Source organism: Vombatus ursinus, unplaced genomic scaffold (assembly GCF_900497805.2).
Source record: "Vombatus ursinus unplaced genomic scaffold, bare-nosed wombat genome assembly UNPS02008961.1, whole genome shotgun sequence".
Lineage (NCBI taxonomy): Eukaryota > Metazoa > Chordata > Mammalia > Diprotodontia > Vombatidae > Vombatus > Vombatus ursinus.
In genome coordinates, this window is record NW_020948739.1 from 13,895,523 (window position 1) to 13,912,411 (window position 16,889).

The 16,889-nt window shown below is 34.4% G+C and overlaps 1 protein-coding gene across 8 annotated transcripts in view; it reads left to right on the plus strand.

The window, feature by feature from the left end:
* The window catches only part of OXR1 (oxidation resistance 1), a 477,474-nt gene that overhangs the window by 374,314 nt on the left and 86,271 nt on the right, over positions 1-16,889 (plus strand). For 7 of the 8 annotated variants that reach the window (XM_027849945.1, XM_027849947.1, XM_027849951.1 and 4 more), the window contains 3 exons: positions 6,709-6,791; positions 11,018-11,125; positions 11,748-11,861. In XM_027849945.1, the coding sequence (XP_027705746.1) occupies positions 6,709-6,791; positions 11,018-11,125; positions 11,748-11,861 (305 nt within the window). The remainder of the gene's footprint in view (positions 1-6,708; positions 6,792-11,017; positions 11,126-11,747; positions 11,862-16,889) is intronic. The other variant, XM_027849948.1, reaches the window with a different exon arrangement.

Below are 16,889 nucleotides of genomic sequence, written 5' to 3' on the forward strand. Positions count from 1 at the left end.
GTGAACTGATCCAACCGTTTTGGAGAGCAATTTGGAACTATGCCCAAAGGGCTATAAAAGTGTACATATCCTTTGACCCAGCAATAGCACTTCTAGGGCTCCATCCCAAAGAGATCATACAAATGGGAAAAAGACCCACATGTACAAAAATATTTATAGCAGCTCTTTCTGTGGTGGCAAAGAATTGGAATTTGAGGGAATGCCCATCAGTTGGGGAATGGCTGAACAGAGTGTGGTATGTGAATGTAATGGAATACTATTGTGCTCCAAGAAATGATGAGCAAGTAGACTTCAGAAAAACCTGGAAAGACTTGCATGGACTGATGCTGAGTGAAGTGAGCAGAACCAGGAGAACATTGTACACAGTAACAGCCATGTTGTATGATGACTAACTTTGATAGACTTAGCTCTTCTCAGCAATGCAAGGATATAAGACATCTCTAAAAGTCTCATGATGGAAAATGCTATCCACATCCAGAGAAAGAACTATGGGGTTTGAATGCAGATCGAAGCATACTATTTGCTCTTCCTTGTTTTTCTTCTGTTTTGTTTTGTTCTTTCTTGTGGTTCTTCCTATTGGTTCTAATTCTTCTTTACAACATGACTAGTGTGAAAGTATGTTTAATAGGGAAAAAATTATTATCGCTTTGTCTTGCAATAAACAAAACAATTAGCACCAAGAAAACACAAATACTCCAGCAGCCACCATCACACCATCCATACATGGAGCCATCAGTTACAGCAAATGGAGAAGTTTTGAATGCTATGGGTAAGTTCACTTACCTTGGTCGTGTACTTTCCAGGGATGTACACATTGATAATGAGGTTGATGTACACATTGCCAGAGTTAGCTCAGTGTTTAGGAGGCTCTGAAGGAAAGTATGGGAGAGAAGAGGTATTACTACCATACTGAAGGTCTACAGAGCCATTGTGCTGACCTCATTCTTATGTGCCTGTGAAACCTGGACAGTATACCAGCTCCATGCCAGGAAACTGAATCACTTCCATTTGAATTGTCTTAGAAAGATTCTGAAGATTCCCTGGCAGGATGAGATACCAGACACAGAGGACCTTTCTCGAACTAAACTGCCAAGCATTCAAACTCTGCTTCAGAGCACAACTCTGGTTTGAATGTAAAATGTACACTTGCCAAAAAGACTATTTTATGGAGAACTCACACAGGGTAAGTGTGGTTAGAAGAAGCAATGCAAGGACACTCTCAAGGTCTCCTAAAAACTTTGGAATTGATTGTGTGACATGGGAGACATTGGCGCAGGATCGCTCAGCATGGAATACCCACATCAGAAAAGGTGCAGTGCTTTATGAGCAAAGCAGAATTGAAATAGCTCAAGAGAAACACAAGATATGCAAACTTAGAGAATCCACCCCAAAGGTTCACACGGACTATTTGTGCCCGACCTGTGGTAGAGCATTCCTAGCTCATATTGGTCTGATCAGCCACAGGCAGACACACTAAAACTTGACTCTAGCATAGTGATATCATTTTGGTCCTCTTTGGAAATGAAGGGCAATAACAACAAGGAAATTTTTCAAATCCAACTGAATTCTTATATGTGGGAAGTACTACTTACTATATAGATACCCAAAAGCCTGGTTAATGTGATTGCTGAGTTACATTCAATACTAGTTGTTTTTTTTTAAATCCTAGAAACTAACTGGCAGGACCAAAAAAAAAGCATGTTTCACTTCAATTCATGGTAAAATTAATTAGAGGGTATTTATAGAGGATATTTAAGGGATCATAGGATCATGGATTTAAAACTGTTTGGACCATACTGGGCCTCTAGTACAGTAGTGTCAAGCTCAAGTTGGAGCAAGGGCCATTAAACCATATGTAAGGATCTCTGCAAGCTGGCATATTAAAGAAAATAGTGCACAAAAACAGTTGGAAGAGAAGATCGTGGCCAGATTCTGTAGAACCTTGAATGTCTACTGTAAATTTCATTGACTGTAGTCGGTGAAAAATGGTTAAAGATTTTGAACAGGAGACTGGCATGATTAGCACATTATTTTCAGAAGAAATCCAAGGTGGTGATAATAGGCAAGAAAGGCAGCTTAGTGTCATGCAAAATTATTTGATTTGGAGTCAAGAGTGCCTGAAGAGAAATACTAATAAATACTACCTGAAACACCTGGAACAAGTCACTTACTTTTCTGTTCCAATTGACTGATCTGTATAATTTAAAGAGTTGGACTAGATAATATCCTCTGATTTTTTTATTTTTAAAGGCAGAGAGAAGTTGGAGGTAGGCATATTGCAGTAATCTAGATCTGAGATGAGTACTCATAACTAGGTTTTGCTTTTGGGAGTAGAAAAGGAAGGATGAATTAAGAGAACTATTGGAAAAAAAAATTCTCCAAAAAAAAAAAAAGGAAAAAAAAAATTGACCATAGACTGATGAAAGAGATATCCAAGATAGCTTCAAATTTCTAGGTGTGGGTGACATTGGAGGATTGGAAATAAGAATTTCAGGGAGAAACAGTGTGGTATGGTGGAAAAAATGAAGTCACAAAGCCTGAGTTCAAACATTGGCATTGATACTTGCTTCATGACTGTGGACCAGTCACTTAACCTTTGTGATTGTTTTTTTCATCTTTACGATGGAACTGATAGTAATTACTAGTTTTGTTGTGAAACCCATATAAACCTTAAAAACATGAATAATAGGAGTTGTAGAGGATCATAAATTAAGGTGTGAGAGAAACCTGTTACTTAAATAAAAAAGGTTGGATGATTTAGCAAGGATATCTTAAACCAGATTCTTGCATTTTAATGTGAGAAATTATGCATGATAACTTATGATTCCATGATTATGTACAATCAATATGTTGATTATTACTACAGTCAGTTTGGTGCAGTTTTCACATTTTTCACATTTTCCTCTTTTTTTGAGTGTCTATATTCTTTAAAATTTAGAACTATTTATGAAATCTAAAATATTACTTTACATAGTTGTATTCACTGCATAAATAATTTTGCTTTGTTCACTCTACATCACTTTAGAGAGTTGTAGATTTTTAAAGTTCCACCTTATCCTGAAGGGAGCAAAGGATTGTAGAGAGCATCTGGTAAATGGCCTCATTTTACACATGAGATAACTGGGATCTAGAGAAGTTTAGTGACTTTTCCAAGGTCACACAGAAGCAATAAGTAAGAGCCAGGATTCAGATTCTTTTCACTCTACTGTAGTGCCTTTCTCATTTTATGGATGAGGAAACCTAGAGAAGGAAAGATGATACAATGGTGTTTTTAAAGAACCCTAGAGAGTCAACTGAAAATTAATTGAAACAGTAATTTTTACAAAGTTGCGGAAGATAAGATAAATCAACACAAATCATTATTTTGTATAAAGCCCACAAGAAGTAGTAGAAAAATTGAAATAAAATAACTACAGAATGTGTAAAATATTCAGGATACTACCTGTCTATATGTAACAATGATATAAATAAATTTATAGAACACTGTGTATAGAAATAAAGACATCCATAATAAATATTAATTCCTCATAAGTAATATGAGTCAGCCTAATAAGTGACAGTACTGTATAATTTAATTTGCTTATTCAATGCCAAAGGATTGCTTTATAGAACTAGAAAAAAATTATATGGAGGCACGAAAGGTCAACAATATCAAGGGAAATCATGGGGGGAAAAGTGTGAATAAAGGGGGCTATATAATACCAGATTTCACACTATACTACAAAGCAGTAATTCTCAAAATAATTTGATTCTCTTAAAAGAAAATGGAACAATCAGCAGACTGTATTAAGTATACAATATACAGAAGCAAATGAACCTAGTAGCTTGATGTTTGATAAACACAAAGACTTCATGGAATAAGGACTCATTATTTGATTAAAAAAAACTGCAGGAAAAATTAGACGAAAGAATGTAAGAAATCATATTTAGACTAAAAACTCACACCATATACAGGCAAGGCAAAGCAAGTCATTGTTAAGTTCTTACTGTGTGCCAGGCACATACACGATAAGCTCCAAATGGAAATGTGACCTAGATATAAAAGGTCACATCACAAACAAATTAGAGAAGCAAGGAAAAAAAATACTTATCAGAAATATAGATAGAGGAAAAGTCTGTGATCAAACAAGGGATGAGATATCACAGAAAATGAAATAATTTTAAGAACAAGATTAAAAAGGAAACAGTTGGAAAAATATTTTCAATAAAGGTTTACTTTCCAAGTTATATAAGGAACTAATTTAAATTTATAAAAGAACCATTCTTTAGTTGACAAATAGAGACAGTATCTGAGGACTTATATTGCTGCCAGGTCTGGAAGATGGAATGGGGGATAGGGTTGGAATTCTAGAATGTGGTCCATCTCTTCTCTGCCCATAACTCCTACAGCACTAGAAAATATACAATAAATGTGGCACTTTCCCTTGAAAAAGACCTGAAGTTTGCTTGTGGAAGTGAGAGTCAAAAGGGTTATAATTTCTGATTTATTGAAGTGATGAAAGGAAGGTTGTATGCAGTGGATGGAAATGTAACTCTATTTTGCCATATTGCTTTTCAGAAAGACAGTTCCATCCCAAGTCCTCTACCAGCAATGTAATATAGTAAGCCCATTTCTCGACAGCTCTGCAGCCAAGTGGCACAGTGAGTAGAATGCTAGGCCTGGAGTCATGAAGACTTCATCTTCCCGAGTTTAAATCTGGGCTCAGACACCTATTAGCTGTGTGACTCCTGGGCAAGTCACTTAAGCTTGTTTGCCTCAGTTACCTCATCTGTAAAATGAACTGTAGAAGGAAATGGCAAACCAATCTAGTATCTGCCAAGAAAACCCCAAATAGGTTCACAAAGAGGTCAAATATGACTGAGTAACTGAACAACTGCCAACATTTAATGTTTTTGGCTTTGTTATTCTAACAGGTTCAGGGTTGTAGATCAGTTGTTTTTATTGTCATTTCTTTGATTGTCAATTTAAATAATTTTTCAGGTAGTTACAGATATTTTGTTCCTTTCAAGAATTAAAGTAGTAAATTTGCCTTTTGGAGTTGGTAGAAACTCTCTATGTTACTTTTCATACTTTGTTACTTCAATCCACAATGAGGTTTCAAAGGTGGTAAATTAAATACCAGCATCACATTCCCGAACCTTAGAATCTCAGGAATTGTGTGGAATTTGGTTTGCCTAAGCAAAAGAAATTTTTAGATTCTGGCAGAGGTTCATTATTAAAATAATTCCAGGAAAACATGATATCATTTAAAGTAATCTGGAATTTTATCTTGTATTTTGCAGTGTTGAAAAAATACTCAAAGCATTGTTTTCCGAAGCATATCGTCAGCTCCCTCTGCTGGCTATGTAATGGCAGCAGCTAATTTCATTTAAGTGTGCTTTTTATTCAATAGAATTTGAGCAACCAGAGTAGAGTACAGTCAAGATTATTTCTGTAATAGTAGTAACAGTTTACTGAGAGGGACCCAGTTCCTTTGTCCAATTTCCCTTTCATGTCAAATGTGTCAGTAGAGGTTATGGTACTTAGGTTGTGACCATTAGCATATGTGGAACAATATATTTTTTTGAATCGGTGCAAAGCTGTCTAACCTGGATCTCAAGACTTTATTAACTTTATTAGTACCACGTTTGATGAGAAGCTGAGCTAAGTAATCCAGATATGCATTAAGTTTTGTAAGGATCTATGTAAGCAAAAGTTATTATTCAAATATTACTATCAGTTCAGTTAATAAGATTAATTGGACTAAAGGGAATGAACACAGATATTTACTAAATTTTTTAATTTGGGACAATTTGTAGATTATAATCTTATTTTTCCTCTAAAATTCACATATTTGCTTATGTTTTTGAGGGAAATATCACCATACTTTTTAAAGATATACTTATTTTGTTTTTAGTATACAATGTTGATTATTTTTTCAGAAGCACATTTTATTACTGTTTTCAAAGTGGTAATTAAGGTGATTGGAACAAGCCTTAAGGTATTGCTAATGTATTGACAATTATAAAATTACTCATTAAGTGAAGGTACTGAAACATAAAATAAAATGACATAAGATATAATAAAGTATTATAGAGGTTTATATTGAAACAGCTATGCAGAGTTCTAAACCATTGGGATCCTAAGCTCTAATTTCAAGATAGTCATCAATTGAAAAGCAGTTTTAGCAGAATCAAAATGAAGATATGTCTGTTTTCATGATGAAGTTTGCACATATTATTTTACCTTGTCATGTCCAGAGAAAAATATAATTCTTTAAAAATAAGCCTATAATGGGAGTTATATCTTTAATTAAATCTCACCTGAAGAAATATAGAAATTGCCTGCTGTTTAAAAGCACTGAAGCATATGCTACATGGTACAGAAACAATTAGAAACATTGACTCTCTAAATAGACATTGAGGTAAAAATTGTTTAAAGAGAAGGTCGGTAATTTTAGATTTAATTTCTTTTCTCTTGGTGGGTATTTGTGTGGTTAATTGATCTTAGCTGTCTCTGTGGTTTATACTGATCAACTCCTAAAGCAAGAAGGGGAGTAAATTTCTGATTTCTACAGGTGGCTGTCTTTGAAAACTGAGTACCACGAGGAGCAAGCAAACTGATGAATTAGGTGTCTGCTCAATGGGTTATTTGTTCAGCAGTTTGTGACTCTGAATACTCAGAGAGGAAAATGAATTTAACATACTCCTTCCTTCAATGTTTTTCAGACACTGGCCAAAAGAAGACCTTAGACAAGAAAGATGGAAGACGGATGTCATTTCAGAAGCCTAAAGGGACTATTGAATATACTGTGAGTTATCTATTCGTTGAAATGCGATTTAGCTTTGGAGTATGTTGATTTGAGGGATTCTCTTTATGTAATACAAATACATCAAAGATGTTAGTTATTTTGAATTCTTAAATCTGTATATCACTTCTAAAAATTCAATTTAAATAGGAATCAAATTCTTAGTTTTTTTTTTTTTTTAAGATTATAAGGTGTTTTTGTCCTGGGCAGAGTTTTTATTAAAAGTGTTATATCAATTGATTTCAGATTTATTAGTGGCAATAATCTTAGGAGTTTGTGCTTCTTTTCATGAAAGTTATTAAAGCAAATTGGTTTGTTTTATGCTGAAATTTAAATTAGAATCCACTCCTTCCCTGAATTTTTCGCTTTGATAATGGTGAGCTATATAACTTTAGAAAGGACACTTAAAATAATTTTTTAAATGTTAATCCTCATAAATTACCTTCTGACATTTTTTTGCTCATTTTTATTTATTTAAATCTAAGGTTGTACAGCAGTATTCAAAAAATGGATCCTTTTTTCTGACTATTACATTTTTGAAATGCCCCTCAAATCTCCCTGCAGTCAGCTTTTCCCATTTCTGGTCACTGTGGGATACTGACATGAGACATTTCTTTCCTGTATAATGTGCTGCTTTTATATGATTGGCTATAACTATTGCATATTTAGATTACATTAATTTATTTTAAGTCAGTCATATAAACATCCAAAGTATAATACAACTGTTTAAGCTTTTCTATGTCATTTAAATGCATTACAGCAGAATGCAAACATGTTAGAGTGTATTTAAAAGTCATTCATGAAGACATCTCTTCTAATTTTTAAATGATTAATTTTTTAAGCAGCAGAGGTTAAAGCAGAAAAATTCTAAAATTTATTTAGACCAGCATTATTTTTTTAAACCTATTAGTATATGACCACTTAAATTTGTAATTGATCATTTTTGATCTGTCACTTTGAATACTTTTCTAGATAAATACATGGTGAAAACATCCCACCCACATAGGAAAGACCAACTGAATGAAGAATGTCTGTTGCCCAGATTCAACATGCATCTGCATGGACACCCTGTAGAACTTTTTCATCAATGTGTGTATATCTAGGGCAGATAGTTCAGATGAACAGTGAGTTGGGCTCAGAGTTGAACAGGAGAAGAACAGACTAGATTGCTTTCTGAAAACTGTAGAGCTCTTTTACTCACCCAAGCTTCCCATGAAGACAAAAGCCCATTTTATCTGTGCTAACATTCTACCAGTATTGCTATATGGCAGCAAAACATGGAATGTAGCTGCCTCTGTAGAACTGAATTCAAGGGCAGTGGAGAGGCTCATTACAGATGGAAGCAGGCTACAGCATACAACCAAAGAAGAATTCAAAGGAAGAGGAGTAAAAGACATCATCATGGAATTGTATGATAGGAAATGTATTTAGCCTGGAAATTATGTCTTGTTTTAAGAGAGAGTAGAGTGGTTGATGATAAGAAAGAGAAGAAGAAGAAGTAGTAGTAGTAGTAATAGTAATAGTAGGCGTCACATGGCAAGAATGAGATATGACATGTGGTTGACTCCACTGCCATTCTTTCAGGATAAATCGAGGAAAACCTCTAGCATGCTGAGTTTTCCTTCTGTGTCGAATTTATGGAAGAACATGGAAAAGAATTGTCCAGGATGGGTAGTCATGGATAGTGAGATTTGCAGTGTTGGGGAAAACCATCGAATGGATGAAGTCACAGATCTATTTGCATATCTCTCTAATTATATGCCTTTAATATGGAATATGAACTCCTTGATAGCAGGGACCCATTTGCTTTTTGTAAAGACTCAGTACCTAACACAATGCCTTGCACATAGGAAGCATTTACTATTTATTGAACTGAAAAAAAAAACTTATTAAAAGAAAATGTCTTAAGATGTTTCTAAATGTTATACTATCAAAATCATCTTAACATATTTTATAAACATAATTCCTCCATGATCTCTCCTCTTACTGCATGACCTATGATAAGTTGAAAGATCCAAATAAGTACAGCACAATAGTTTATGATATAAGTGCAGAAGGTAGTATGTAATATTAATCCATGTAAATAAGCAGATGCAGAAAAATATGTAGTTGGTTTTTATTTTGTGTAGTATCTACAAAGTAATAAATATATACAATTTATATCTAGGATTAAAGAAAAGTTTCTAGATTTCTTGGGAAAGAATCATCTACTATGTGAGATGTTAAATTTATTCTTTAAAAGTTTTTCTCTATGACCTCTGGGAAATTATCAAAAAGGCCTTGATAGCATTGGTTTGATCAGAAATGAATAAACTTCTTGTATTAAATTTTAACCTTTTTAACAATATCTTTCTTTAATCTTATCTAAAAACCCAAAAGGATTTAATAGTTCTGTAAAATATGATCCTCCAAGAAAAAACAAAGACAGCTTTTAGACTACTAAAAGAGTATTTGCGTATTCACTCTCGAGAACACCATTTTCATTATTACACTGCAAACAAAGATAGAAATATGTATTCTTTGTATTTGTAAAACCATGTCTTTTTTTAGTTTAAAGAGTAAAATTTTAATTAGAACATCATTCTTTGGTGTCAGAAAGACTTGGATTTAAACCTGCTTTGGACATTTCCTAGTTGTGTGTAGCGCAAGTTACTTAACCTTGCTGAGCTCCTTTTTGCTCACCTTTAAAATGGGAGTAGGAATGCCCATTGATCATTTTTAGATAGCTATAAATAAATATCTGTGAACAGAATTAAAGTTGTCATGAATGAGAAAGTTCTCTGTCATCCATAAAGCACTATCTCTCTATCTTTTCTAGTAACCTCTAACTCTGGTACTCCTAGAATTGCTCATGTCTGATAGTCTGGTCCAGCATGTTGTCTCTATATAAGATATTCTCAAATGTGGTATTTAAAGAATCACTACATTTTCCAGAAAATCAAGAAAGTTGACTTTCCATTAAAATTATGTGCTGATTCATATTTTAAAATCAGGATAATGAACTTTTTCGGTGAAAATGCTTTGGTATTCTGTTTTCCATCTTAGCATATTGATTTAATGTAAAAGTTCCTTTCTCCTGAAACCATATTTTCAAAGGTTACCAACGTATTCACAGTCACCAAACCACAATATTTTATCTTCATGCTCTTTGACATAGCCTTGGCATTTGACACTTTGATTTCACACTGTCATTACCTCCCTTATTCCTCATTTCCAAAACTCTCTCTTTCAGTTTATTTGACACTTAACTAGAGGACACTTATCCTGGAGCTTCTCCTTTGTCAATTCTTAATGAAAGTGAGCATTTTCCAAGATTCATTTCTTAGCTCTGTTTTTCACTGTATCATCACTTCTCTGGCTTTAGACATCACCTCTGTGTACCTGAAACCCCAATATGCAACTTTAGTTCTGACTCCAGCACTAAATTTGAATGTGCTTCCTAGAAATTTTCACTTATGTCCTGCCATCTTAACAATTATTTCAAACTTAATATATTTTAAAGACCAATTCCTTTTCTTCTTCTCTTCCTATTTCCTTCCTCCATTAGCATTTTTTTCTGATTTCCTGTCAGTGATACTACCATCCTTTTATTTACCTAGGCTGCATACAATGGAGTTAGTTTCAGTTCCTCTTCCTTCACTTGGCATTGTTGACCCTTCTGCTGGGAACCCTAGTCTCCTATTTCCCTCACCTTGATCTCCAGCTACTTTCTACCCCAAATGCTGTTCTTAGCATTGTACAAAGTACTGGGGATATAAAAGCCATCAACAAGAGTCCATAGCCTCAAAGAGATTAGTTACATTCTCCATTCTCTTATATTAATATTCTAAATGTTTGCAAGTGAGGAAATAGATAATCAGGTTAAGCACCTTGTCCAATCACAGAGCTAGTAAGTGTTGTTGTTTAAATTTGCATAAATCCAGCTTTTCTGACTCCATGTCATTTTTTCATTCATTCATATACATAAAAGGAACTGTTGTCATGCATTTGAGATTTTAGTATAGTTATCTTTTGTTTTATACAATCCTTATGATCCTGAGAATGTGTATGTAAGTAAGCCTTATTAGGGGATTGACTTTCACTTGGGTTCCTTTAGGACTGTGGTAATAAAATATAAAGTTGAAGTTCCCTCACTTAAATAAGGTAAGGTGTTTTATTTCGTCTTTGAGCTCTATTTCCCAGATTTTGTTTTTAATTGGATTTAAAGGACTTATTTCTGTTTAAAACAGGTTGAATCAAGGGATTCTTTGAATAGCATCGCCCTGAAATTTGATACCACCCCCAACGAACTGGTTCAGTTAAATAAGCTATTTTCCCGAGCAGTTGTTACTGGACAGGTAGTGTTTGTTTTTATGTCTTGATACTTAGAAAAGGTAAAATATAAAACAAGATTTAATGATGAGTCATTAAGCTGATTTTTCAGTTGTCAGAAGATTTTCATTTGCCTATAACAGATACATACCATTATTACTATGTATAATGATATAGTAATCACATAAATTATATAATACTTCTTACATGTTTGTCAGAATATTTTACACGTATCTGCTTAAATTCAAGTTATTTGATTTGTGTTTGTAGAGAAGACAGTAAAATATAAGAAACTTTTGTTTGTATAAATATATTAATAGCCATTTTTAAAAATTAGGTGTAATTGATATCTTCTGTATTATTCATTCACTAATACCCCAGATTACTCGTAAATTATCTTTAAGTGAAATTATCATTATTTGCCCCAACTACTTTGTAGACTTCTTCATTTTCATTCACTATTATCCTTTTTTCAGAATTTATTGTGGTCATTCAGATTTACTTAATTTTGGTTTTGACTGCTATCAGATTGTGTTTTATTTAATGCTGAAGATTAGAGGAAGTGGTGAATGTTCTTGATGCCTTGGAGAAGGGGCACAATTTTAGTATTCCATTCTTATTAATATTTGTGTGAACTTTTTGTTGCAGGTTTTATATGTTCCTGATCCTGAATATGTTTCCAGTGTTGAGAGTTCCCCATCTCTTAGCCCTATAAGCCCCTTGTCACCAACCTCATCAGAACCTGAATTTGATAAGCCAACAGTAAGTATGCCTCTCTTTTGAAAAAGAGTAGCAAGGAGATCTTAGATTAAAAAATATTGTCTTTGTACGAGTCAAATGAAATTGTTCATTCCAAAGTTAGGAAATATTTCCTATTCTCTAGGACTCAATCTGATGGTCTTCTCAAACCTCATCCTTCTTAATCGTATTAATATGTGTTGACTACACTTGCATTTATTTTGCATATAGTCTGTGTTAAACGTGTTGTCTCCCCTGATAGAATGTAAAGTCCTTGAAGAAACAAACTTTCATTTTTGTATTTGTATCCCCATTGCCTGGCATTTATAGTAGACACTTAAGAAATGCTTCCGATTGATTGAAAAATTTGAAAACCATAATCCTGTAACTGATAAAGATTCATTTAACTTAATCTAATGCCCTATAAGTAGTAAGTGCTTAGTAGATTTCTACTAATTAATTGGCTTTTCCCATAAACTTGTCATGGTGTCATCCTATGAAGATGTTTTTTTTAAAAATGCATTAAATTAATTTTAAACCTAAATTTGCAGGTGATCTGGGAGCAAACTGACTATTTGTCGGTTGAATTTCTGGGTTCACATGTATATAATGGGCATATATTCTGATACTTTTGACCTCTCAGTTTTGTACAGAACTTTAAAATTGATATAAATCAGCTGTCATAACAGGCAGTGCCCAAGTCACCAAATATTTGACTTGCCAAGCATATTCGTATGTGATGAAGTGTTTAACTTGTTTGTAAAATCTTTTTTTTTTTTTTTTTTTTTTTTTTTTTTTTTTTGGGGCTAGGTAGTGGGAGTAAGTGACTTGCCCAGGGTCGCACAGCTAGTACGTGTTATGTGTCTGAGGCCGGATTTGAACTCAGGTCCTCCTGAATCCAGGGCCGGTGCTGTATCTACTGGGCCACCTAACTGCCCCACTTCTGTTTTGTTTTTGTTTTTTTTTTGTTTTTTTTTTTTGGAAAATCTTAAGAAAAAGGATGATAGAAGATTGAGATTTTTTTGCTTCATTTAGCAATGAAAATCAGTGAAAGGAAGAACAAATAAAAAGAAGTCAAGGGACCTAGCTAAGCAAAGTCAACCTGAGGGATGGGAATTATAAACATGTAAGTATGAAGTGGATAGGAGTACAATGAAACAGTTTAAAATAGAAGAAATCTGTAGATTTTTATAACATATTATCTTTACTATCAAGGACAGCAATTAAGAGATAATTGGTAACCTTGGAGAAGTTTTAATTGAGAGGTGACATTAAAAGCAATATTTTAAGGGGTTGAAGAGTGTGGTGGAAGGGAAGAAATGAAGGCAGCTGTAGAGCACTTCTAAGAGTCTGAAAGGATAGGTTAATAGCTTGCTTAAAGGGACATTAGGGTCATTAAATGTTTTTAAGGGATAGGGGAAACATATTTTTGTAGGCACCTAGAAGGAGCCAGATAAAGAAAACTTAAAGATTTGGGGATATGTGGGTGGAGTGGAGAAAATAATTGAAAAGGTGAAACAAAGGAGGGTATGAAAGCAAGGGTACAAGTCACAGATTTGGCTGTGACAAAGAACAGAGCCACCAGTGAAAGGAGACAGGTGCTATAATAGAATTTTTGAGGTATAGAACTGGTAAAGGAGACACTCATGATTATTGGCCTCTTGTTTTTCTTAGGGAAGTATGAGAGGGAGGGGAGGGAAGGGGGGGATGTGTGGGAGGATTAAAGAGAGAAGTTAGTGACAACTACTGTGGGGAGTACAAGAGAGTCAATTAGTGAAGAATAAAATTATTGATTTGCAGCAGTAAGGGCTTTCCTAAAATTATATTACGAATTTGTGGTGGATTATTTCCGTGATGTGCATCATGTGAAGGTGAAGGGAAGGTGAATTATATTTGCAGCCCAGGATTGGAGTTTGACAAAACATGAGTGTTGATCAGATAGGGGGCAAAGGATTGATTTATAAGTTAAGGATAGTGTTTCATTGTACTGGTTAACTGTAGGGTCAGTATTGGAAAGGGATGAAATTAGGACAAAACCAAGTGTAATGGTTTGGGAGAATAGGGAAGATGTGGTTACTGGAAGTTGAAATGAAGATGAAGAACAGGTTTAGTGGAGTGACTAAAAGAACAGGAAGTTAATGATGAGAGGAATTTCAGAACAGTGTGAAGAGAGTGTGAAGGAGGCCCCCCTGTGGTGAACATGTGATGGAACATAGAAGAAAGTAGCTTGGAAGAGGTAGGTATGGATGGGTTGTAACCTGTATTGTTGGAGTGCCCACATCAGTGAGCTCACAACTCTAGAAGTAGTGGACAAACGATGCTTCATATTTATGTATCACTTTATGTAACACATGTTCATTATCTCATGAGATTTTTACAGTCGCAGAATGTAGGTTTAGACAGGTATGATCCTATTTTTACAGATAAGGAAATAAATTTAATGAACTGTCTAACCTATAGACATATATAATGTAGAGTTCGGTTTTGATTGACTGAATCACTTCTAAGACATTTTTCCTTCAAGTTTTATTTTTGAAATTATGAACTTAAAAACATCAACAAACACAAGTTTTCTGTATCCAAAAAAGAACAGGAAGAAGATTATTTCTGTGACGTGCAACTTGTTTTTAATTTTTAAAATATAGTTAAGTTTTAATATTAAATTTAACACAGTTTTACCTGTAAAATTGTCCTATATGTCTGTGTCCCTTTCTCAATTTTCTTTAGCTTTTCTTCTGTTTATATTCTAAATATTTAATGCTTTTTTTCAAGATACCTTTCAGCTCTTAAGATGTCTTTTGATACCTCACAAGGACCTGTACCAAAGAAAAGAAGAAAAAATGGGAGATGGTCCCATCCAAGATACAAACTTGCCTAGGAGGCCATGAGCTTGTGTTTGGTGGCCTGATGGGGATAGGGCACCTCCACCTCAACCCTCAGGAGCTTAGACAGTCATCCTTATATTTCAGTGCCAATAGGGAGAAGCTGGAAGCTACTCTCACATCTTTACTCTTACTCATTCTTTCCCCAATCTGGCCAGTTGCTAAGTCTTGGTGATTTCAGCTTCCACAGCATCTTTCACATCTGTCTCTGTTGTACCAACATTACAACCACTCTGCTTCAGGCCCTCATCTCTTCTCACATGGACTACTGCAATAACTTCCTAATTTATCTCCCTACTTCTGTTCTCTGTCTTCTCTACCACAACTGCCAAATTGATATTCCTAAAGCATAGATTTGGCCATCTTTTTTTCCCTCCCTTTTCCTTGAAACTTGAGTATCTCCCTGTTGCTTCTAGGGTAAAATACTAATTCTTTGCCATTTAAATACGTCACATTATGTCTCCATCTTTTATTTCCAAGCTTATTATACATTTAATTCTCACATTGTAACCAAACTGACCTTTTCTCCATACATAATAGCTCTGACAGAAGTCCTTTCTTTAGTCCCTTAGTTATTAGTCCTTCCCTTGCCCCTTACTACTTTGTATTTGCTTATTATTGTCTCTTTTGATTCATTGCAAGCTGTTTTTGTCCCTGTAACTCTAGCACCTAGTACAATGTTAGGCTCATATTGGGCACTTTAAAATGTTGGTTGAATTGAAGTTTTGGTAGAGATAAATGTTCCTGAAATCTTGTAAACTTTATCATAAGACCATACATTTAGAGCTGGAAGGACCTTAAAGGCCATCTAGTCCAAGTCACCTCATTTTATATATAAGCAGGCTAGTTGTGTAGGAAGTAGCAGAACCAATATCTATACAGGCCCTCTGTTTCCAAATGCAGTGCGTCTTCCACTGCGCCATGCTACCTCCCCAAATGAAACATTCAATAAAACTAATAAGGATAGCTACAGTGTAGAAATTAGAATATCAGTAGAGATGCCCAGAAATTTACAGGAGATAAAAATTAATTAAAATATTTTAAGTCAGTTATTGTGAATCCTCTTCACCCACACCCTAATCTCTTTCCCCAGGTCTTTTATCTAAGTTAAACACCTCTAGTTCTTTGATCCAATTTGACTTTTATTCTCATTGTGAATATTCTGAACTGACAGCTAATTCTGAAATAATTCTTATGTATCTATGATTTTCAGGGGTAATATATAGTCTGTTTTATTTTTTTGTGGTAATGTCTGGTGCTACCTATGTCTTAGTGCCCCTTTGATAAGAGAGTGACCCCCTCTCTTATTGAAGAATGTGTTTTAAGATACACAGGCATAGGGCTTCTGAAAGTAGTTGCCTTTCTTTTTTTTTTTTTTCCATTTCTTTCTTGACATCCAGCCCCACATTTTATAGTTAGAAAGTTAAAATTCATAGAGGTTAAGTGATTTACTCAAGATCACACACAGGTATTAAGTAAGAGTTAGAATTGAGCTGAAATCTGACTCCTGCTTCAGTATTCTTTCCTATTATGCCATCTCCTTGATCCAGAATTATCTTTTCTAACATGTTTTTCTCTTTTCTCTCCTGTACCTGCCAGTTATAAGGGCGGTTTTCCTTGATAATTTCTTGAAAGATGATGTCTAGGCTCTCTTTTTTGATTATGGCTTTCAGGTCATCCAATAGTTTTTAAATGATATCTCCTGGATCTATTTTCCAGGTCAGTTGTTTTTCCAGTGAGATATTTCACATTGTCTTCTATTTTTTCATTGTTTTGATTTTGTTTTACAATGTCTTGACTTCTCATAAAGTCTCTAACTTCCATTTGCTCCATTCTAATTTTTAAGGAAGTATTTTCTTCAGTGAACTTTTGCACTTACTTTTCCATTTGGCCAATTCTACTTTTGAAGTCATTCTTCTCCTCATTGGCTTTTTGAACCTTTTTTGCCATTTGGGTTACTCTATTTTTTAAGGTATTATTTTATTCAGTATTTTCTTGGGTCTCCTTTAGCAAGCTGTTGACTTTTTTTTCATGATTTTCTTGCATCACTCTCATTTCTCTTCCCAGTTTTTCCTCTACTTGCTTCTCAGAATCCTTTTTGAGCTCTTCCATGACCTGGGACTGATTCATATTTTTCTTGGAGGCTTTGGATGTAGGAGCTTTGCCTTTG